The sequence below is a fragment of the Cygnus atratus genome, chromosome 18 (assembly GCF_013377495.2).
Source record: "Cygnus atratus isolate AKBS03 ecotype Queensland, Australia chromosome 18, CAtr_DNAZoo_HiC_assembly, whole genome shotgun sequence".
In the NCBI taxonomy this organism is placed as follows: Eukaryota; Metazoa; Chordata; class Aves; order Anseriformes; family Anatidae; genus Cygnus; species Cygnus atratus.
This window is the reverse complement of record NC_066379.1, coordinates 9,544,144-9,566,031: the sequence shown is the minus strand read 5'-3', so window position 1 is coordinate 9,566,031 and position 21,888 is coordinate 9,544,144. Positions and strand designations below refer to the sequence as shown.

Below are 21,888 nucleotides of genomic sequence, written 5' to 3'. Positions count from 1 at the left end.
GCTAAGCTACCCATCTGCTTTTAAAACTTCAGCAAAGGGAAATGTTTCACTTAGCCACTTTCTGTATACATTTGAGTATTACCTGCAGACTTTGTCTGCTTCTGCACATGCTAGCTGTCAGTTGTATTTAGAGGGAAGAGATTTCATTGTAGTTATACAGATGGTTAAAACACTTCAGTTAAAACTGAAAATACAGTGCTGGCGGTTTCAAAGTGTGCCTTCTGATTTCTATTGCGTATGTGTTTAGTTTACTAACAAACTGGAAGGAAAAAAAAACAGTCTATTCTCAGGACTCCCACTTTTTTTTTCCTTTTTAAATGTATTATATCTGCATTTTCAAATACTTCTAATTTATGGAGTAAAAATGTATCAATACAGTGATATTTTAAAAAAGCTTCAAGAGCAGTGAGACAGTAGCAATGACTGTTTATAGACAATTTTTTAATTTATGGTTTTCTGTAAGTGTAGTGTTTTGACACATTGCTAGATGCTTTAGAAATCTGGTGTTTGTTTCTGAGAGTAATGCATCTGGATGAAGAAACCAAATGTTATCACTTACAAAATCTCTTTTTGGACAGACCGCCAAAGGGAAGACTTCCTATTTTGTATTGTTAATGTGGGGGGAGGGTTGTTTGTGTGGTCTGGTTGTTTACTTTTTAAGTGGTAAAAATGTCATTTCAGTTATATAGCCTGCAACAAAAATGCAAAGCTATGGAAAATATTTACATTTCTTCTTTCATGTACAACAGAATTCATCACAGAAGTTGACAACCTGCATTTTACCTGCATCTCTAAACGCAATTTAATTAATTATAATTCAAACACTTTTGAAATAAACTACAAAGAACTATTTAAAAAAATTAATTACTAAGACACCATAAAACAGCTCTAAAAATTCAGTGTTATTCTTTATCATCTTAAGGAAGCAAGGACTCTTATTTTCATCACTTCTTCACCTACTTTTATGGAAAGAGATGAGAAAATTATCACTGAGCGGTAACTGCACTTATCTGTCCTCGTGACACTGGTGAGATCTGGCCTTCTGAAGGACATTGTCAGTGAGATAATCTAGGCATTATACTGTATTACTACATATTTCTAATGAAATCAAACAGTTATCTTACATAAGCCCATGAATTTTATATGTGATTTTTAGATCAAATCTTTTGCAGCTCTTATTTTGTTGTTTCCTTCTACTCCCTACCACTGTTTACACCAACCTGCTGTTTCCTGGGGGTACCACCAGCAGAAGCTACTTGGGATAGGGATTGTCTCTGGTTCTGAGGTTTCATTTGGCTTCTCTAACCACTGAGGCTAAGACTGATGACTGAAGTTCATCAGAGTCTTTGAAACACAGTCAGTGAACACGCCAAAGCGACGCAAGGCACGTATATTAGGAAGGGAACAAGGCTTTACCAACTCCAAGTTATTGCCAAATAAAGTCAAGAGCCCTCACTTGAAAATGCTGAGCATCCCTGCAGAATTTGCATTTATATCTGATTGCATTGATGCCATTTTAAAATAACAGCTTGCCCCATAAACCTTTCACATCATTTCCCAATATGCATTTCTACATTCACTTCCACTTCCTGACAGAGTTTGTTATCACTGAAACTTTACCTTTGGTGGCGACTGCTGCTGCTTGGTGGTATTCGCTGAATGTTGGTGTCGAAGAGCTCGGGGAATAAACTCAGGAGCCAGTGGGTTCAACACATAGGTTTTCTTTAACTCCAAAGCTTCCAACTGAGCTTTGATCTGTTCAAATGTGATACCGTGGAGACTTTCATTCTCATGACATAGGGCAATAAACCTTTCCCAAAATTTCCTATGGAAACAATTTTTAGAAACAATAAAAAGGAGTAAGACTCAATGGCTGCCATTAAAATTAAAATGGATTTTATATAACCAAGTCAATTTTTATCTTTCCCGTATGCTCCTTTTACACACCAAGCCACCAATCCTGCAACTTGATCCATTCATCTGAACCCCAGAGCATAATGCAAAGCTCCCTAGACACTTAATGGACATACGGGTCTGTCTGCGCAGATCAGGTTGCAGCACTGGATCTATACCACATTTAATATTAACATCAGGGACAGATCTTGGAATTTCTCCCTGAAAGACTAAACATTAGTAAATGCAATGCTTCAAATTCTGGAAAGCATCTGATTTACAGAATTTATTAAACCTCAAGGAGTCGCTGGCATGGTACAGGTTTCCAGTCCCAGAAGATTCTATGAACGTAGGCAGATCATTCAGTTCCAGTGTCACAAATACCAACTTGCTACATACCCTCCTCAAAACTACTCTTGTGAAGCTCTTCAGACTCGCATAAAGATTAATGTGTCCAAAGTATCTAGAGGGCCTTTGAGGTCCTCTTGTGGAAGACAAATAAAACCATGTTTTTTATTGTATGTCAGATCTTTCTGTAACGTATGGAAGAAATTTCGAGCCAGATGACACTGGAGTTTCTCTATGGTAATTCTATACCCAACTTTTTTCAGGGGGTGAAGGGGTTAGTTAAATCATTTAATAAAAAAAGAATCCTACCTGTCTTCTGCTTTCTCATGACATGTCTTTTTATTGCTTATAAATTCCTTTCATTTTTAACATCTGTATGGGGATCTACACACAAAGTTTAGACTTGCATTGTGCCCCCCCAGGAACTTCTTGGGAGAAGTTTCTTAAAAGATATTTAAATGAGGTCGGAAGATATGACTTAAAAGAAAAAAAATGATGGAAGTATTCTCTTGGAAAAAAAATAAATCAAGAGTAACGAAAGAGTTTTAAAAAAGGATTAAAAAGACAATGATCTAAGAGGTGCGTTGCATTTGACTAATTCCCCTCCTTTATGTCCCAACACAGATTAAAATTAAAGGACTGAGGAAAAACAACAATAGTAGATAAATATTTACAATATGTATAATTATATTTAATTGCTCTATTATATAATGATTGTAAATAATTGCTAACAACCCAATACTGTTTTGTACATTACGAGATGTCAAATAAAAGAGTATGTAATGTATTTCAATTACACACACAACTTCTACAGAAACTAAGATAGCAACAACAGCGTTTGTCCCAGGATACCTTCGCAGAGCCATACAGAGAACCGGAAGGCTCATTTTTATAGGTACCACATCATCCTACCTAGATGAAAGGGGTTATGTTGTTTGGTTGTTTGTTTTAGTTTGATTTCGGTTTGGTTTAAGTTAAATATTTTGTTCCTCATTGTAGTTCACCCTTTAATAATAAGGTCTGGCCAATAAGCAAGCTTACTTCAATGTTGTCTCCCTGAACCTATAAAATGAGAGACTGCCGCATACTAATTTTAATAGCTGTGTCATACTTTGCTGAGTAGCTGCCTTTTGTGGAAAAGGATAGATGCCTTTCTTGAAAGAACATTCTAATTTACCAGTGTATTTAAGAATTCGAAATAGTTCTCCCTAAAAGCCCATCTTCTGTTGATATTTTATATGGCAGGAAATGCTCTTTTAAAATTCAGAGTGCAAGATGGCTCCTTTTCTTAATTTCACTTTAAGGCAAATATATCTTGCAACATTTTAAGCGAAGATTAAAAACCAAAATGAAATAATTCACTGGGATGCTTTAATGATGGAACTCCCTCTGATTAATCAATTCAGTCACCAAACCCACTGCCAAGTACCACGAATCCACTGAGACCCATACATTTTTGCTTAAATGCTCCAAGCAGTCTCTCTACACATGGAACACTTGTACTGGGGTGTAAGAACAGAGAATAAAATACTGCTGTCTCTGTCTTCCAGTGTGCTCTTGAGTTTAAAGGGAGTGTCTGCCAAAACAGCCCTGTCTTGTCTGATTGTAACACACAGAAATGTAATGATTACCCTGGGCATACTTCACAAAGCTCTCTACAACTATCATTACAGAGCCTTGACTCATTTTGACAGGTATTAGAATATTTATAAAATTCAAGTACTCTCTAAACTTTTTTGAGGTCTGTTTTTCCTAACGAAATGTCACTTCTTTCAGACTTCTATACTCCCGTTGTACGAAAAAAGAACCATCTTTCCTGCTGTGTGCCTGAGCCCCTCCAGCACTATTTTCAAAGACTGAATGTTCAATTATTCATTGATACAAGACAATGGTGTATTGAAAGCAAAGCTTGAGATACATCCTAATAAAGCTCCAGTCCTTCTTGTTTCTTAATTATCTTTTTTGTTCTATAATTCTGAACAGCGTATACATATATAAACAGCTGCTGGTCTTAGAATGGCAAACACAATCCCTAACTGCCAACATTGTCACTTAGGTAACAGGTAACCTGTAATACTCATATGTTCCATTTTACTATACTTGTATTTTAACAAGCTTTTGCATGGAGATATTTTGAAAGGGTCATATGCAGAGAAACTGCCGAGCTCCTGTATTTGAAAGCTGGGTTCCTTTTCGCTATCTAACTTAAACCTCAGCAGCCAGACCTGTGTGAAAATCCAAGAGATCATCATCTCCCCTGGGATTTAGGAAGTTTAAAGGAAATTCGTATTCTCCCACAAAAGCTGTACTTAGGTAGTTACAGAACCAATACCGGTCCTAGGTGCTACCTATGGATTAACTAGCCACCTGACTTAGGTAACATTGTGCATTTTGACTGAGGGGAAAGGAAGTAAAATTTATCAACTAAGGGCAATTTAGCAAGAAGTAATAACAGCAATCTCAGTCAGCACATCACAGCAACCTCCAGAGAGGAGTCATGCATCTTTGCAGTGCAGGTCAGTGAACTGGAGCCTGCACCAAGCAGACTAACAGACACTTGTCATTTGTGGGTTAAGTGCTCAGGAACACAGAGATCTTCCTGATCAGTTAAACTACATCACCTCTGAAAGGGAAAACCAAAATAAAACTACAGCTGTTACTTTTCAGTTACTTTTCACATGCCCCCAGCAGATAAGTAGTTAAATTCAGGTTATATTTCTTAAATGCAGTAAACAAAGGTTTAGGTTTCACTTGGGCTTTTCGGTTCTAATCTTTGAAAACCACATCCACGTTCAATACAGTAGAAGAAAACTGCTCAGAAAAGTAGAATACAATGTATATGTGTTAGTCAGTTGTTACATATTTTTAGTTTTATTATAATAATGCAGTCAGTGCACTGCTTCCTCTCTTCCAGAAAAAAGCCTCAGGGCTTCTCTCTGATCATCTTAGCATATCAGGTCTTCCACTGAAAAAGAAACGTCTGAAGAACAAGAACTTGGTATCCTTAACATCACTGCTTACATCTCTTAGCATTTTGCACATTTCTTCATTTAGGTCTATAAAAAGTAAATTCACTCAAATCTTGTTCAGTTTTTTCCTAGTGTCACAAAGACATATAAAAACACAATTTTTCTCGTTCTTCTACCTTCATGACTGTTATAACGTTCAACTTAAAAATCCTAAATTACATCAGAACTTTTTTGAACTTGAAATTGTATTACTTTTATTTGTTACATGTATACTGAAAAAAAAAATTAAAGTGAAGCATCTTCAATTGTTAATGCCAAGTAAAGATTAGAACTGTAAATACATAAAAGACAATGACCAGCTGGTAGACCACTCTTTCTCCATAGGTTGTTACACATGATAATACTGACTCTGGATGAGAAGGTAAAAACAGAACAAAGTAAGTAGAAGACAGATATGTCCACCCTTAGAAGATACTAAAATGCTCTGCCTCTCATCTGTAGCCATCTTCTTCACTAGCATTGTTTAAAAAAGAAAAAAAAAAATCTCTTCTCTTGCCTCTAGATGTACTAATCAGAGCAGCCCTTGCACAGCCGTGTACTTCAGCTCCAGAAGATACTTGGTAGATGGCATCTCTGGAGTTACTGCAGCACAGGCTGATACTGCTCACTCTACACAAGGTTACAGTTGCCTGCTCAGTCTGAGCTTAAGCTTCAGCAGCATACTTTGGACAAGCTGAAATCATGCTGCAGGCTCAAGCCTTTGCAAGAGGTGGGTATACAACTAATGCTTTGCCATCTTTGTGGCATCTCTGTGGATATAAGTGTGGGGAACTTCAAATTCATTATATGGTTATTTTAAGGATTTAAATATATCATGTCTTATATGGCACCTAAAAGAACATACATTGTTTTTTAAATCCATCAGTCATACAAATATTTTCTAGCATTCGTAGTTCTGATTAAGTAAAGAACACTTATGAAGTACCTGCATCTCCCGATGGAACATAAAGCAATAGGATCTCCCACCACAGCTACCAAGGATTGTGCTCTTGTAATGGCAGTGTTGAGAAGTTTGTAATTAGACAGAAAACCATAATCCAAGTCTTCTGTTGAATCCTCCAGTAACTGCTCTTTCCTTTTAATTGGTGTTTGCTTATGTTTGCACGTATGCCGCGTTCGTACTGTGCTGAGAAACAACACTCTAAACTGTTTTCCTAAAATGAAACAAAAAACAAGTGTCTGAGATAATTTTAGCTGTTTCTGCTAGTAACACAATCAGACCACTGCACTTGCCAGCCAGATTTCACACCTATATATTCTGAAGAATTGATAGCTACCCTTCACATGAAGAGCTTTATGCAAGAATAAGATTTAAATTTTTTAAAAGATGCACTATAAATAGCATTTTCTATTACAAGAATATTTCCTCTATAAAAAAATTATTTTTCATCTCAATACTAATCACTCCAGAAGTTTCTAAAATTCTAATCATCTTTACAGTGTTTCCGTTCAGCCAACAACAAATCTTGCGTTAATTTATTCTATCTTAAAGGAAAAAATTGCTCTGGACATATCTTGTTTCATATTGAGCAATTCTCTCAAATATATGGCTTATATATGGCATGTGTAACTATCATGAAAAAAAAAAAAAACAGATCACACCACTCACCATCACTCAGTTACTTATGTTCCTTTGTTTATTACTGACTAAAAGTGCAACCTAGCAACAGGCTATGCCTACACAAAACTCTAATGTTATCAAAGTGATCCCAGGGACAAACCCCTAAGTTTGTGGGCCCCTTTTTACATTCTATTCTATAAACAGAAAATCAGTAAAACATTGAGGGTAAAGTCTTGCTACATTTTTATCTTGAACTCTGTTCTCCTCCTTACAAGGAAGTAAGTTTTCACAGTTTTCAATAAATCAATTTATTCTTAAAATACACTTGAACTTATTTTTGAGTGTATATCTATATCCATGACTTTATTATTTTGCTATTCTATGTTGGAATAACATCTAATCAGCAAATTTGCCAGTTTCATTCTGATACATCAGTTTCATGGGCTGTATCACAGGTCTCCCTTTGTTCAGATCCCTTTAAGATTTTAGTACATCTTATTTAACTTCAACAGTCAGATTTTAAACTTCCTTAGCATATCTTTGAGACATGTAAGTATTACTTACCCTGAACATTTAGCACTCTCTCTACGCTGACATCAGACAGCCTTTTTTTCCGAAGTTCAGCACGAATTCTGAACACTTGATCAGCATAAGGTGTTACGACACCTATACTGCCATCATCCAACTTGCCCCAGGCAACAGGCCATTTTCTTCTTAATTCCTCAACACGCTCTACTACTTCAAACACCTTAAAAGAAAGTCAGAATTCTTAAAAGAATGCTTGAATGAAGATCATTCTTTGATATGGAAAGAGAATTTGAATTTTAAAGCCCTAAGACATTTAAATGACACCATCACACAGCCTTACTGAACAAGCAATAATACTATCGTGTTCTATACAGATACTTTGAAATATTATGTATTAAAACAATGCATTTAAAGTATTTACTATGCATTACCTTTTTTAACCTTGAACTAAAATTTTGCCCACAAAAATGTCAGCTTTAAAGTACAAACTGGGAAATGATATTAATAACCTTATACTTATACTTATTAATAACCTCATACTTATGATCTTACTAAAATGTCAAGTGCTGTAGAACCTTTCTGATCATATTTACCTAATTTCTATAAGTAAATATACTGTCTAGATGGGGATTATTTAATTTTTACTCTGGATTTTACATATGTCATACTTCAGTTTGATAATTCAAGAAAAAAAAGACCATGTATACCAGAGCACATTCACTTCCCATTCCAAAGGATACAATCAGGAGTTTCAGATTATTCATCAACTGCTACTTCATCTCAACGAGACAGAAATTAAGTGTGCTACCTGAAGACTAACGAACAATAAAATTTGAAAAAACGCCTCCTATGAGGAGACAGGCTCAAAGTAACCTCCTGCCAAAATGTGCCAGGCATAGCGACTTCTGTTTGGTTGGTTGGTTTAATTTTGGAGGATTATTATTATTATTATTATTAAGATATTTACATTCAATGTCATTCAATGAATGTCAATTTATCATTCAATAAATATTCAGTGCCATTCAGTATTTATTTACCTACTTAAGGTATGAAAACTGATGAACGCAGTTTTCCTTCAGCATCACAAATGCAAGCTCACTCTCCTAACAGTAGCTAAGCAGTCTTTCCTACAAGAGCCTTACGTATCCTTAAATTTCTTCTCTTCTCTATCCAATCAGTTATCTTTATCTGTGAGAATGGAGTGTTAAAACTAAATTTATTGCTCTTAGCTTTTATATTTTTTCTTCTTCAACTTCATAAGTGTGAATTCTAGGGGCTTTCACAGATATTTCTGGAATATGAAAAACCATATAAATCATAATGGGTATAGACAAATGATATTCATAAAGCATACTATCTCTTAACTGCTGAAAATCTGTTGTTTCATGCTGACTTCTTATAATCTAACATCTGACTATATGACATTCTCATTTAAGTATGTATTTTTAAAAAGTGAATCTAAACTGGGACAGATTACTGAAAAATTTAGAATTCTTTAAAAAAAATCATGAGGAAACGAATAAAGTGAAAAGACTTATTAATCCTAAAAAAATAACAAATAGTTTATTTTTATATTTCAGATTTTCAGAATACAGTGAAAATATCTAGCAGGTTTTAAGCAAGTCCTGAATATAACTTTGCACAATATAAATTCTCATATTTAAAAGCTAAGTCTGCTAACAAAGTATATTAGAATACACTTCAAGACCTGTAAAAAGCATAGCACAAATAAAAGGATCTTCTGCCAGTATCTCAGTAAGCTTTTGAGACAGAGTATAGCTTTGGTTTGAATTAACACCATAGAGATACATTTTAGAGTTAATACCAAAAAGAAAAGTTTATTTTCCTGACTGATAGTTAATATATGCACCAATGAACTATAAAATGCCCCGATACAAGTTTCGATTAAAGGCCAGACAGAAAAAAATCTCCCTCATCATCTGAATTTCAGTTTATATTGGTGATTAAGCAGCTGTTGTCCTTCTTTTCTGCCTGTAGCTATTAATGACTCACAATTTTCAGACAGTTACTGGGCCACTGAAGATATTTAAAGCATTTTTTCCAACTTTTTTTTTTAAATGGCAAAGCAGTACAAGTACACTGATGAAAGCAGTCAGATGCCTTCAGCGATGTGTCCAGAAGTCATTGGAGGCTGAAATGCACCTGTGTGTCTTTTTTTTATTTTTTAACCTCAGAGGAAGGAATGATAAAAAATAGTTTTTGAAGAATACCTGTAAGTGTGAAATAAACATTTTGAGAATAAATTCTCACAAAAAAAAATCTCATCTGCACACGATTAATTAGACACCAATCCTAAACATATTCAAGCAAATATGAAATGTTACTCCAGAGAACTCTTATCTGAGTGGGAACATTTCTACAACAGTAGAAGAAATTTAAGTTTTACTTCAAATTGCAGTTACTCTCAGTTGCTAAGATACACCCATCAGACTGTCACAAAAATTATCAGGAAAGACATCCTGAAGAATGGGCCTAAGAGAACTGTAAGCAGCTTGCAATTTGCAAAGAGAAAAAGAAGATAAATTAGTGGAAATGTTTACTACAATTGCAATGTTCACTACTCCATGTTTAGCAAACTTCATGCTTCTCTCTCCCATTAGACAACAATTTATGCCTTCCACCCACACTGAGCGTAAACCAAGAAATTTTGGGGTAAGGGGGCTTTAAGAAAACAATCATGAATTAAACCAAAGAAGAGTTACCTCTGCATTATTGTAAAAAGCTGTACTATTTTTTTCCTGCACATCTTCTCCACGTGCTGTGAAGAAAGTTAAAGGGTAGAAATCTTTGTGTGCTGGCTGCTTTCCACTTGCCATCAATTTGCCTTCATAGAAAAGTTCAGATGTGTAACTGTAGCAAGGCAAAACAGAATAAAGTGTGGAGTCTACATATGAACTCACTGCTAAAATATGCAAATTTCACTGGTAAAATATGCAATCACAAAATACTTCACAAGGAAAACCACTGATTACTATTTAGCATCGCCAAGCAAATTCTCTGAACTGGTATACCCATACTACAGACAGAACAGAAGGCATTAAAAATATGATTTTCTAAAGGCAGTATTTTCTTCTAATCTGAAGCTTGATAAAGTTACTAACATTCTCGCTAGTGTTTCACACTCAATTTCTGGTGACAAAACATCGCATAAGGGGCACTTGTTGCCAGGGACTGGTCTTCCATGGGTGGGCTGGACAATGAGCCTCCTTACATCTATTAAGGCTTGCTGAACTTAGAAGGTATATTTACTAAAGATTTTACGTGTATGGAGCACAATCAGGAACACACTGTCTGAACCTCAAGTGTTGAAGTTTCTGAGTCAAGTTCATGGAAATTATCTCTAACAAAAAGCTGAAACAATCCCTTCCCTTTCAGATTCCATCTCATTTATAACTTAAAATTTCTAGAAACTTAGAGGAAGTCTAGAAAGTATAAGAAATAAAATGGAGAGAGATCAAGCTGTGTAACAAAATATTTTGTATTACCATTTTTGAATCCCCAGTGCACTTAAATATTTCTGCCTTTGCTTTGAACACAATGATAACCTAATTAGTATGACTGGATACCAACACAATATCCCTCAGTACATATTTGATTCAGGATTTAAACTTTAGCATTTTTCCCCATGATTGCACTTATTCTTTCTAGCACAGCTCATGGATGAGCTCATTACACTAGCAGCCATTAGTTTATCGTAGCATAAAAATGCAAAGCCACTGATTAATGTGTCCTGAACGAAGTAACAGCAAAAGAAAATAAGAAAAAAACATACCCAAATTTTGACCTATTTTTTTCTGTTCATAGTTGTATATCTGTATGTTCCTTATAGTGCACGTAGCTTATTGTTCCAAGGTAATCCACCCCAGTAATTCTAAAACTGACAGTTCAAAGACTCTACCAAATACAGTATAATGGTTAAAAAGGAAAAGTTAGCTCTTCTTTGTCTTGCAGCCAAAGCATCCCTCCCTGAATGAGGGACTCTGTAACACAAGGTATCTAAATGAATCTCTGCTGTCTGAATTTCAACCTAGTAACAAGGAATTACTCTAATTAACTTTGAAACAACTAAGATTTCATTACAGAAATTTGTAATGCTTCATTCAGCTGTGCACGGCACAGAGGGAAAGTTTTGTTCACTCACACCAGTCAAAGCATGATACAGTGAAAAAGTTCACACCTACTTGATGATAGCTTCATGGGAGCGATAGTTCTCACACAGCAAGATCCTGCATGGAAATTCTGCAGGGTAGTGCTCATAGAGCCGATCAAGCAATGAAACATGCAGGTTTCTTTCCCTGGCAAATTCACTGTAGACAAAAGGACTGAGCTGTAACAGACACACACATACAAAGAAAATGTAACTAAATACGTGGACTTAGAATTTCAGACTCCCGAGACAAGTATTTTGCATCAAAACAAAAATAAAACCTTACTATAACTGTACATTCATAGTTAGAAAACATATACCATGGCTAAGCATTTTGTAACTGTTCCATAGAAATGCCTATTCCTACTGTAAAAGTGACAAAAGACCAGCATGCTCTTACAGGAACAATAAGGCATTCAATAACTAGGTAAAAGGAGAGAAGAACCCTTGTATCTAAGGTTTTTTTCTTTGTGGCTTGCAAAGATGAATAACTCAAAGCAGAGATCTGTATGACCCAAAAAAACCCTACCATCCACGGAACAGTTCATAAACTAAGGTGGCCCAGTTACTAATACACTGAACTACTACTAGGCTTGTTTTACAACAAAAACAGCATCTATTACAGCAGGAAAATCCAAAACAAGGATGATGAAAAAACAACTTTTAATCAAAATTCAAAAACTTGGAAATTAAGCCAATCCATTGTTTTTCTGAATGCATATTATTCAGAATCTGATTTTGAGCTTTACTTTTTTTTTTTTTTTAAATTCTCAGATGTCAGCTTTAGAAATTTAAATGCCTCACAGAATAACTTCCATGAGAACTTGTCCTATAAAACTGCTCTTTACACTCATAGCCTGAGACACACAGGCCAGAGTTAACTCTAGCCATCCAGCTGTGACTCGTGAGCTCTAGCCTAAAGCAGTAAGGATTCCAACCTCTTAAAAAGCACTTTTGAGATTTGTATTTAAAAAGTGCTATGTGAGGCCTTGGGATTACTATTATCATTACTTTAAATGATCCAGCAGCAGGATGTGCAAACTCAATGTAATGGCAGCAGAAGAATCAAAACAGGAAAGGAAAAGACAGACATCACTGGCAGGACCTGAAGAACCGTTATGTATGACAGAGGTGATAGTGGTAGGTGGGAAATCTACTCTAAGTTAATTACTTATAGCAATACAAACATCCACTTCATTGCCATTGAGAACTGTCAAGAGAAATAAAGGCAAATATATAAAAACAAATAGACCTGGCCTAAATCAACAAAACAAGTAAGGATGACTTTTCTAGGCATTCTTCTTTCCCAGGCCTGCACACTGCAAAATGGCATGCATAACGAGTATTTTAAACTCTTGTAAACTCTGTAAACCAAACAATTCCTAAGCACATCACAATAAATAAAGGCACTGGTCAGCTTCAGCTTGCCACTTTTTACTAGTTCAAATCCTTAACAGATTATGATGTTTCCAATACAAAAAAAAAAAAAGTTGTCTAAACCACAATACACTGCCCATATTCTTCAGTTCTTTCCAAAATCAACATGGACTCCCAGTCATAAAGAAATTCCTACACTGACTGTATAAATATCACCATATCTTATGCAAATAACAACCCTTGAATTTTTCTTGACTTCCCTGTCTCTTATATGGCTGGTACATTTTATGCACCTCCCCCTTCATAATTAAGTTTTACTTGCATATAGTTCAGTGGTTGACTGGGTCCAAGTCTGTTCTATCACAGATTTCCTATATAACCTTGCACAATTCATTTCACTGTCTTTGTGCCTTAATTCTGATCTTGTAAAATGGAAGTAACAATATATTCTCACTTTACAGAAATACACTAAGTCTACTTTAGAAATATTCACACACCACAGTCATTTGGAGCAGATAAATGTCCTTATATATATATATATTATATACACACACACACACTTTATATTAAAAAAAATCTGTAACTCTTACCTGCATATGGTCTCCAGCCAAGACGATTCTTGTGTTTTTATTAGCTAATGCTAGAGGCATAATAGTTTCACACTCCATAGCCTGTGCAGCTTCATCTAACAGAATGTGTGTAAAAAAACCTGTAAAACAGATATCAGCAAATAAATGAAACTTGAGATATGATAAAATAAACAGCGATAATAATACAAGAAATTGGACTAAGAGCTCTACATTCTGATAGCAACAAAAACCAGAAAAAAAAAAATCAGTATGGCTTACACAAATGAATTTCTAGCAATTACTGAGAACTACACAATTTTCAAACCCATCAGATGGCCAATGGTGGTCAACAACTGATTGTCAGCGACATTAGCAGTAGTCCACAGATCTGCCTCTTTTATTTCCAATATACCCAAAATTAACGCAAGTGTTTCATCTGAGCTCTCATTATGCAAAGAGAAAACATCTTTCGACAGACATCCCTCAGAAGGTTTCTCAAATCTGAAAACCTTTTCATTAGCATGAGTCTTGAAGAAGTTTGGACAAAGACCATAAACATGATTTTCCTCATGTACATTAGTATTATTAAATTACTTTATATATACTAAAATTCTCATTGAAATTGCACACATACCTAAATATTTTTCTGAGAATGGGCTTTACAGAATGCAGAGGGTGGGGGGAGAAAGCAACACAAGAAAAATTTAAATTCAATCTTATGATAATGTTGGACCAAAAGGTGGGGGTTGAATCTATGCACTGGTTAACATGCACATGAAAAAATCTGGGCCACAGGAAGCTTAGATTTTATGAAAGGTAAATTCTGGATAGATACAGGAGATAAATATTTTTGTATACTCTTATACACTAAGGTTTAAAACATTGTTTTAGAAGATTTAGTGTACCACCCAAGTAAGATTGCATACATAAAAATGAAGCAATTTTCTTTGGAAAACATGAGTTTCATACAGCTGCATACACATTACCATGACATGACGGTACACAGCTTATTGTCAGACAAAGCAGTTACTCCCATTTAAAGACCTGAAAATATGTACCCTAAATTCTATATTAGTTTTCCCTGTCACAATAAATGACTAAATGTAACCGTAAAAAGCTAACTTTAATAGCTTTTGTAAAGAAATTCCACATTCTCCAAAAACCAGATGGATTTCATCTGGAGATAAAGTAAACAATAAATCCAAAGCAGCCTCTGTCCCAGTAAATCAGTCTACGATATTTCGGTTTAGAAAACAACTGGCATGTATCATGTTAACATAGCATGAGTTTGTATGTGTGGGAATTGTTTGCAAAGCTAAACAATTCATAAAACAAGAAAAAAGCTCTGCGTGTGTATTTATGCTTACATGCTCCACTGAGTAAAGAACTTAATGAGCACACTATTCAAAGTCAGAATCTCAAACAGAATTTTCCCTCTTGGATCTCAGAAACACCAGATCATACATAATACTGCTTCTTTAGTAATAAGAAAAAGGAGCATTTGAACGCCAGCAATTTTGTAGCTTTGTAATAGACATTTATTCATTAAAAAAGAAAAACATTTTAAGATGGCAATTTTTTTACTTTATTTCTGAACAGTTTAAAAAATTGGGTAAGGAACAGAAAGAATAGTTGCTACTGACACTGGAAAAACAAGGATGCTTCCCAAAGCACCTTACAGATACTTCTTATTTAGAAATGATCATACCTGGTTCAAGATCCAGTTGACACAGATACTGTGATGTATTTAACGTAACAACTACTACTCGTTGCTTAAGAATATCTTCTTTCTGTGGCATCTGAAAGGTGGAATGTGTGCTTGAAATCAAACAGTACTGATGCACAACTGGGTGGACAGTCTTTACCCAGCGATTTCTGAAATATACCCTAGAAAATAAAAACGGGGCTTATTTTCTGTACAGTTGGAACACAGTGACAGCCTAATTATTTCAAATGCTAGCATTCTGTTTTCTGGTAAATAAGAGTCTTTGGGAAGCAAAACATCACTACTATGCAAAATTACATGCTAAAATATCTTCGATTCTCTTCCCTTATTTGCTGCAGTGCAATACTACATATATGAATAGCTATCGGGGATTGATTCACATATACAAATCTCTAAATTCTTCATATATTTGAGTACTGTGACCCTCACACTAGTATCATTTTTATCTGTCAGTAAATTCATTTTAAAAAAATATTTCCTTAACTAAAATATAATAATAGCCAATAGTCTTGGAAGTGACAGAGATGCAGTGGTCTGCACGTTTCATCAATTATATCCATAGGACCATTAAGGCATATTAATGCCTTCTTTTCTGAAAAGGCATTAATAAAATCATCCACTCCCTTTCACATATACCATACGTCTTCAAAGTTCTAAGAAACAAACAGGATCTAAATTCATTGTTTTATCACAAAGGGCCTTAACTCTGATATGCTGTATAAAAGAATGAGAAAACAGTGCCAAGGAGAAAAGCTTTCTTGGACTAAAATATCAGGACATTGTCAGCAGAGCACTGGACATCAAACATCTTTCCATGACATTTAAAATCATTTTAATCACCAGATCATGAGATCAACGATGAATTATTCTTAAATGATGAAATGTTACAGCCAGTCTAGCTAAATAGAAGAGTAACAGGGAAGACACACAGACTACGCCCCAGAAGATAGAGCACAAGCAACTAACTCCACAGGGTTCACCACCTGAGGATTTGGATGAAGATGTCAAAGGCCTTCTCTACGTGGTGTTCCTCAAAAATATAATCTGTATCAAGTAAGAACTGCAAATCTCAAGTGGAATCTTTAAATTACAGGAAACCATGGTACATTCTTATTTAGAATTAAAGTTATTTTAACTTATTTCCAAAGCAAATTAAGATGAAACAGTTTCAAATAATTTAAGTTCTGAATATGGGATTCAATGCTGTTTATCTATTCGTTATTCATTTCTTTCTGATTAGATTTCTCCTGCACCCATATTACAAATCCCGAATCATTAATAAAGTATTGGGAAAAGTGAAATTATGCACCTAAGTGCAAAACATGATTGCAATGGCTGGACTTTGGATACCATATATCTACTCAAGTTTGAAAATTACAGCTCAGTTCCATATAACACAAGTGAAACAATTATTAGCATTATAATAAATTTGTTTTGTGAAAATACAGGTAACAGTGTCCATTTTGGACAGTACACATAAAATGAAATGTAAAGAGGTGCAAATGCACTGCAGTAATCTGAATGGCAACACAACCAACCAAAACTGACACTTGGTGATCAAATGGCATCAGTTAAGCCTGGGTTCAGTGCAGGAGCAACTGATACACTCCTGAGTCATTCCAGGACCGAGAACCTTCCAATGGGATCAACGTATTTATTTCTTATCAGCCAGACTGATAAGCTTTATTTGATAAACTGGTATTACATCAATGTAAAAACATATGGTCAGAGCCTAATTGCTAGAACAAGGCAGCAGGAGCAAAATAACCCTGTTCTATTTATCCCAGCCATTCAGTCAACTTTTACATGATTCAGTTTCTCAATCTTAACTGAGGATTATACTTACCTACCATCTCACAGGAGTACTGTGAGGATTAATGAGTTTATTGTGAGTTTATGTTTGTAAAGCACTTTGAGATTCTTGGATGAAAGGTGCTATTGAAATGCAAAATATTATGGGTATTAGACATTATTATACCATGCACTGTCTTTCATTACACAAATTCAACTACGTGTGACTCAGATTGGGTGACAGCATTTCAAACTGCATTGTTGCTTACCCATTAATTTATTTTATTTTGATGTGAGATCAAAAAGGTATCCCAGAGCTATTATGCACCACTGGCATAAAAGCACCTGACAGATGTGACTACTGGGAGAATGTCGTGATATAAGTAAGCCACACTGAACATGGGACTTCTCAGGTGCACTTTGTGCTAATAACATCTCCTGTAATTTCATGATTAGTTTTCTTCTTAAAGCTAGTGAAACCCATTATATCTTCTTTTTAAAACGAGTTCAATACAATGCAAAAGATTTCACCCTGCAATATACCCTTACTTTCTAATCAAGCAAGTGTCCAACCTTCTAATCTTAATATTTGCCAAAGCAAAGTGCCTGAATGCCAGCAGAGTCAGGCATGTACTAATCAAACTATCCATGTAGCACCTGCAACACATCTATTAACATGCAGCTATAGGTACAACAACTGCAGTTACAAAAACAAAGCCAAGCTGTAACTCACATGTGACTGTATTTTCTCACATCAGGTGCCTCACCTCAAGATTTTAATTGTGGAGAAATGAAAACCCCAAAGGCTAGGTTTATCCAAGCCCCAGGCAGTGAAATCACTGGCAAATACATAGAGAACCGCATTGAAAGAGAAAAGTCATAAGATCAGGGACTTAATCTCCTGCAAACAAAAGCACTGAATATATCCACTGTACTTACTAATGCTGGATTAACATACACAGAATCTGCATTTCATCTGCATTTCATACCCCCTTTATTTCTAAATTTGGACATTTACAACAAAAGCTCTCAATTTCTAGCCAATGATCTAAAATAAACAAACAAAACAAAAGAACACGTGTCTCCATCAACCCTTCATCAATTATGCCAAAACAGAAGTTGGCCCAACTATTTTTGTTGAATGTTAGCCAACTTAAGTTTTTCCTACTCTTCTGCATTTTGCTTCTATTGATAAATGTCCATCAAACTAACTATTTGTACAACAGACTATTTGCAAAAGTAGCAAATTTCAATCAGTAATTAAGACTCAATATTTCCTTGTTTGATCATGTTTCAGGCTGGGACTGCTCCTGAATCCCTTAAAATATACTTCTAAAACTTAATAAAGGGGAGTCTAGAGTCAGAACCTCAGATGGAAGTAGAACAAAGTTTCATCTCCACTCCTGTCGTACAGAAGTGACTCCTACTTCTCTCCTTGGAGAAGAGAGTGAATGGGGACTACATTTATGTTCTCCAAAACTTCTTTTTTCCTGTTCTGAACTGGAAAATACAATCTCTTCCTACTTCTTGATAAAAAGGCCGGGATTCTCCCTTCAGGCTGTGCTGTGCTCTAAAGAACTCTTCTTGGACAAACTCCGATCCCAGCTCCTCAGACTTTGTACGAATCTTTCTCACCTGAAAACCCTCAAGCAAAAGAAAAACAGAGGCTTAGAGGAAAGAGATCTAGCTGTCTCATTTCACGCCTCTATTGAAAGTTAAAAAAAAATAAAATAAAATAAAAAATTCAAGTAGTCCCAAGAACCCTAAACAAAATTTAAAAGCATCTGATTTCCTCTTTCATTTCTTTTGATTCCCCTCCATAGAGAGGCTCATTGTGATGTACAAGTACATTCCTTGGGATGCAGAACACAAGTGAAGAACCTGTCTTACAACCTGAAAAAATAACTTTTTTTTTTTTTTTTAATCAATCCTCCTTTGAGGATAGGATAGGATAAAATCTAGAGCTTCAAGAAAAAAAAGTAATTGCTTAAAGAGGCACTTATTTACAAATACAGCATTTGATAAGATAAATTAATTCTATTTTCAGTATGAAAACTTTACTATGGACAATTTGGGGAAAAGGCGATGATCCCTTAACATCTTCTGAAGCTAGCAGCCACATACTAAAGCTACTTGGTTCCAGGCTACACGCAGTACTGACACAAGTACATTATGACCAAGGTATTTTAAAAAACTTGCTAGTGAACTGGAGAGGTTTCAGCTGAGATATCTTAAACAGAACTGGCTTCTATTCTATTCTACATTGCCAAGCTGATAATCAGCAGTAACATGGTTAAGAATAAAGACAATAAAATACGAACAAAAGCAATATCAAGCTCCTTCCTTTTAACAGTATATGGTATACAACTAAATTTGAAATATATAAAATAATAGTAATAAATAATTATAGTTTGTATATAATAAATAGTAATAAACAGTAGATACCTCAATCACTGTGTGCCCAGAACCACACAGAGAAACTGCTGCTCTCTGCTTCCTAGGTCTTCACTGGAGTTTTTAGGAGTAACCAGAAGTATCTAACTACGGTGCCTACCTTAGGAGCCTACCTCCCGAAGATTAACAGTTGATGGAGAGAGACAAACACATCCACAGAGTAAAAGGGTGTACAAATTAGAAGCCAATTACTACCTCTACCGCTCTGACTCACCCTCTAAGGTGCCTGCTTCTGCACACTTAAAATCAAGAGTTGTAGCACTGAACAGAAGCACTTAATTGCAGGCTCTTTCCTCCTAACTGTAGGTTAGTGCTTTTTTTTTTTTTCCTTTCCCTTTCAGAAACACTTCTGCGTTAATCTACGTAAGTATAAAAAAATGTTTCAATGTCAAGTGTCTTAAGTAAAAGGCAGATTTTGGAGAGTGTCCCTTAGACAGCTGCATTATCTAATCATAACGAGTGTCATTTTTTTTTTCCCACAAGGTACAAATTTGTTTATGGGTATTAGGACTATAAGAATTTGGTCTCCAGGTTTCATTAGTACTCTATTTGGGTGTAGAGCCTAAACTCAACATAAATTCTCAGTATTCATTTTGCCTTTATGTTTTCTGAATGGCAGAGATAATTATTTTGTTAGGAAAAAAAAAGTACGAATTTACAACATGATTTTTAAAAAAACACCCCCCCAGACTCCAAGCTTCAAATGTTTATGTCACATCATTGACAGGGTGATTTATTTAGTGTGCGTCTTACCACAGAAATTTACAGAAATATTTACGTAGTTCTCAGTACCCAGTCAATATTAAATATATAAGCTTTTCCTTCTTTAAAAACAACATAAATAGGGTGCTCCGGACTAACCTGTGGCAACATTTTTAACAAAGATACTATTTAGCCAGCTCATCCCTTGTAGAGTAAACAAAAAACCTAAAGCAAACTGTTCAGCCCTTTGGAAACACAAACACTGCAAGTAGCACATCCTGCTTTGATACTTTACTGCTCCTGCTCCATTTTATGTTTCCCTTAAAAAAACAGCACTTAGGGCAAAAAAAACAGGCTTAGGGCACCCTGTTTAAACTAACAGTAATGATTTTAATTTGAAAATATATCTTGACAACAGTCAATAATAAAGGTAACAGATCCACAAGTGATTTTCTGCAAGGAATCTAACATAATTCTAGCTTTCAATTCAAACAAACTGAACCTTTATCTCCTGCCAGATCAGGTTGACATGCAGTCAGCTTTCAAACAACATATGCTTCCGAAGTATCCATAATATTTTTAAAATAATTTACAAACACACACACCAGTGGATATATAAATATATATACAACTCCAGAGATACGTCCATTTACAAAAACTAGAACTTTCCATAAAGGTATCATGACTACTTGAACAACGTCATACAATCTATAGCAGCACTTTCTGAAGGATTCATAACAAACACTATGACAGTTATATTTAAAACTTGCAGTGGCTTTTGCATTATGCACTGAAATACTCTTGGCAAATGTGTGCGTATACGTATATATTTAACCTTAGTGGGGAAAAAATTGCGTTTCTTTTACATATGTTTTTCATAAGCACATCTGAGACCAGACTATATAGTTGAATATAGCACATGAAAGAAGGTAGCAAAAGCTTGGCAACCACAATAGAACTGTATCTAACTTTAACATCTTGTTCTGTTAAATCACAGTTCAATAATCCTTAAAGTGTAAATTACACACATTTTTTCTCCACTACAAAATTAAGACACCATAATGCTTTTCATCACAAAGTGCTTTACAAAGCCCCTTAAGACAATTTGGGTTAAAATACACCAAATTAAAGGTAACTTTTCAGAAGTCAGCTGCCTTTTCTTTTTTGGCCAGATCCTCAGTGTCTGTCACATGGCGACTAAAGCCAGAAAACCTAAGAGAATTTACACCTGTCATAAATCTAGCCCTTTCACACAACTTCAGTGGCTTTACTGACATTACGTAAAATTTAAGTCCAGAATGGCTTTTAGTTGCTAGCAAGTAAACAGAGTCATTTTCTTAGTAATATAATAGTCACGCACTGACATTGAGAAAATGATACTCATAATTTTAAAAAATATATACCAAGTTAGCAGTCTTATATACTGTGATATCTGTGCAAATATTCCCAGGAGTGGGTTTCTGCCCATAAATAAATACTCCCTAAATATTTCTATGCACGTTTTACCCTTTCTGCACTTTAACTTTCCACCTCTTCTTCATTTCCTTTCTTAACTAAGCCCCCCAAAACTAACCATGGCAAATACATTTAATCATACAATTACTTCAAACTCACTGATCAGAAGAGGCCAAACTACTTCCACATGATTCTCTAAATACGTAGCTCCTATGTCAACAGATTTTTTTCTTCAAAAAGCCAGGTGGGAAGCTCAAGCTTCCAAGTAGTAAGCATGAGTAAAAATC

The 21,888-nt window shown here is 35.2% G+C and overlaps 1 protein-coding gene across 6 annotated transcripts in view; it reads right to left on the bottom strand.

The window, feature by feature from the left end:
- HELZ (helicase with zinc finger) overlaps window positions 1–21,888 on the bottom strand; it is an 83,674-nt gene that overhangs the window by 16,099 nt on the left and 45,687 nt on the right. For all 6 annotated transcript variants that reach the window (XM_035558785.2, XM_035558786.2, XM_035558787.2 and 3 more), the window contains 7 exons: window positions 15,182–15,360; window positions 13,495–13,613; window positions 11,562–11,707; window positions 10,083–10,230; window positions 7,396–7,579; window positions 6,196–6,424; window positions 1,621–1,825 (listed from right to left, as the gene is read on the bottom strand). In XM_035558785.2, coding sequence (XP_035414678.1) covers window positions 1,621–1,825; window positions 6,196–6,424; window positions 7,396–7,579; window positions 10,083–10,230; window positions 11,562–11,707; window positions 13,495–13,613; window positions 15,182–15,360 — 1,210 coding nt within the window. The remainder of the gene's footprint in view (window positions 1–1,620; window positions 1,826–6,195; window positions 6,425–7,395; window positions 7,580–10,082; window positions 10,231–11,561; window positions 11,708–13,494; window positions 13,614–15,181; window positions 15,361–21,888) is intronic.